This window comes from Gymnoscopelus braueri (genome assembly GCF_963280865.1).
Source record: "Gymnoscopelus braueri genome assembly, chromosome: 9".
Classification (NCBI taxonomy): Eukaryota; Metazoa; Chordata; class Actinopteri; order Myctophiformes; family Myctophidae; genus Gymnoscopelus; species Gymnoscopelus braueri.
Genome location: NC_137610.1, coordinates 11520993 through 11523492, shown reverse-complemented (window position 1 = coordinate 11523492; position 2500 = coordinate 11520993). Strand labels below are relative to the sequence as shown.

Here is a 2500-nt window from a genome sequence, read left to right as displayed (position 1 = left end):
TGGTGTCTGAGGTGTGGTCGTGGGTCGGTGGTGAAGCACCAGGGTCCCGCCGTGGAGTTGTCTGGGTTGCGGCAGTAATTTTCTCTCAGGTCCTTCTTCCTGTACTTCTTAGACATGAACCTGCAAGCACACACACAGAGCGGTAGTTAAGCTAAACAGACACACGGTCAAAAAAAAACTGACGGCTGACAGACCGACCGCCTGGCAGGCAGCAACTCTGCTGTCCCACACATTCCAACCAGCTTCCCAAGGACAACAGGTTTTGTTGATCAAAAAGCATCAAAAAGCATCAAGAACCCAGCACCCATCGCAATTTGAACAGAGCTGTTGCTCAGCATGACTAGCCTTTGTCAATGACCAGAAGAAAGAAACCGCACGGCCATTGTGAGGCGGTCTGGGGACAACGGGGCCTGGGAGTCGGAAGAATTTGAAACTATTTGAAAGTATTTCATGTAAGTCAGTCAAACACGAACAGCCAACCTTAGTTTTTTCCTGAGAATGCCAGAGAGCTGAATGGACTGTAAACACAGCGATAAATCTCTTGTGTGACTTATATCTCCCCTACGTCAGACGTACGTACATATGTGGCTGCTTTTGCTGTTTGTGCTGGATTATGACAGGACCATGCAGAGATCTGGCTGTCAGTTGAGCCAGGTCAGTTGTGTGTGTGTGTGTGTGTGTGGGGGGGGGGGGTTCTTGTCCAAAACATTACGAAGAGACAAAGATCAGGAGCATGTGTTCCGGTCCAGTGTTTAATGGTTTAATTTAGAACTGAGGAGGTCCTCAACACTCACAATGTGAACAGTGAACATTTCTGTTGATAAAGATGCAATTTATTTTGTGTGCACACACACACATATCTGTGTTTGTGTGTACAAATAGTATGCCTGTAGGTGTGTCTGTGTGAACATTTTGTGTGTATGTATGTATGTGCATGCACGCATGTGTGCGTGTGTGCGTGCGTGTGTCTGTGTGTGCTTGTATGCCCGTGTTCCTGAGCATATCTGCAGTAAGTTTACATCTGTGTTTCCCATGCCTGGTGAGCTGACCGATAACGCATGCAAAGAGCCTGGCTTTAATTAGCCGCCCGGCAAAAAGACAAGCTCACAGCACTGCGATAATGCAGGTTCACTGAAGGTACAAACAGGCACTGCTCTCTTTGATTCTCGGCCCGGCCACAGGGACAACGCACTACAAAGCCTTCCAAAGTCAGCGAAAGAGTGGGTGCACAGGAAGAGATAGTGGAGGAGATGGGTTCTGTCAAGGTGTAAGATGAGGTGTGTGTGTGTGTGTGTGTGTGTGTGTGTGTGTGTGTCACGCGCGTGCGTGCGTGCGTGCGTGCGTGCGTGCGTGCGTGCGTGCGTGCGTGCGTGCGTGCGTGCGTGCGTGCGTGCGTGCGTGCGTGCGTGCGTGCGTGCGTGCGTGCGTGCGTGCCTTTTTCATCTACTTCAATGAAACCCTAATACCTAGCACGCACGCTCCCTATCATATCACCTTCCACTCCCCCCATCCAACACTTCAGCCTCAAGCCAATTTTTACTTCCTGTTTCCCACTCTAATTTCACCAGCAGACTGCGGACGATTGTAGTTTGAAGTCATAAGTCACGCTGCTTTGACAAAACCACTCGGTTCGTTCTCATGAAAGGCAATGTCAAAGGAAAGTGACAGAGCTGTATGCAGAGCGACGTCTCAGAACAAAGTTTGGAGGTGGAATATAAAATCTCCTCCAACTCCAACGCCATTCAAATCAAATCCAATTTGGCAACCAATTATCAAGTCACAGCGCAATTCATCCATCCAGACGATGGGATCAGGATAACCATAAGTCACTTTCACGACCAAACGTCCTTTCAAGACACGCTTAAAATGTTAATTCACGTTCAAAATGCACTTGTTACGTGCGTTAAAAATGGTCCATGGTGCCTCTGGAATCAATGTATTCTGTAGCACTACAGGTGGGCACTGGAAAACATGAAATACTGTAGTGGGGCTTTAAGGGCTGCACTCCCTCATGCTCCCCAGGATCAACCTGTGGGTCAGGAACCGAACGTGGGTGACAGATTATTTTTCCAGGGTCACGCACAAAGAACAACTTTAACAGCTGAACATTTTACCCATGAACTACTTGAACCCAGCATCCATATTCGGGTGGGAACATTCGCCAAAAAAAGCCGATCCCCAAGCTCACAACGCGTCGCGCTGTGTGCGGTGTGTTGTGGAACGTTGTGAGCTTGGGAGATTTAAGAGATTTGGTGTAGATGGGAAAAAAAGCGATCCAACTATACAGAGCAACTCAGGTCCAGTTTACTAGAGGGTTCAAGTGGTTCATAAGGTTCCTGACACATGTTTCAGGTCCCAGGAGAAAAGAGTTGACATTCACTGTATTAAACCCCTTCAGACACTGTTGACACAGTGGCTCAAGAAGCCATTGCGCAGCCAGGAGCAATCCATGATGAGTGGCTCAGCCACTTCCTTTATCCTACAAACACATTGCTGCTTC

General features: G+C 48.4%; 2 protein-coding genes across 2 annotated transcripts in view; one reads left to right on the top strand and one right to left on the bottom strand.

Annotated features, from left to right (window-relative positions):
* Window positions 1–2500, top strand: part of rbm28 (RNA binding motif protein 28) — an 895251-nt gene that overhangs the window by 319069 nt on the left and 573682 nt on the right. The gene's annotated exons all lie outside the window — the stretch shown is intronic.
* hgfb (hepatocyte growth factor b) overlaps window positions 1–2500 on the bottom strand; it is a 33120-nt gene that overhangs the window by 24604 nt on the left and 6016 nt on the right. The window contains exon 5 of the mRNA XM_080438338.1: window positions 1–120. This exon is cut by the window's left edge and continues 29 nt beyond it. Within this exon, the coding sequence (XP_080294464.1) occupies window positions 1–120 (120 nt within the window). The remainder of the gene's footprint in view (window positions 121–2500) is intronic.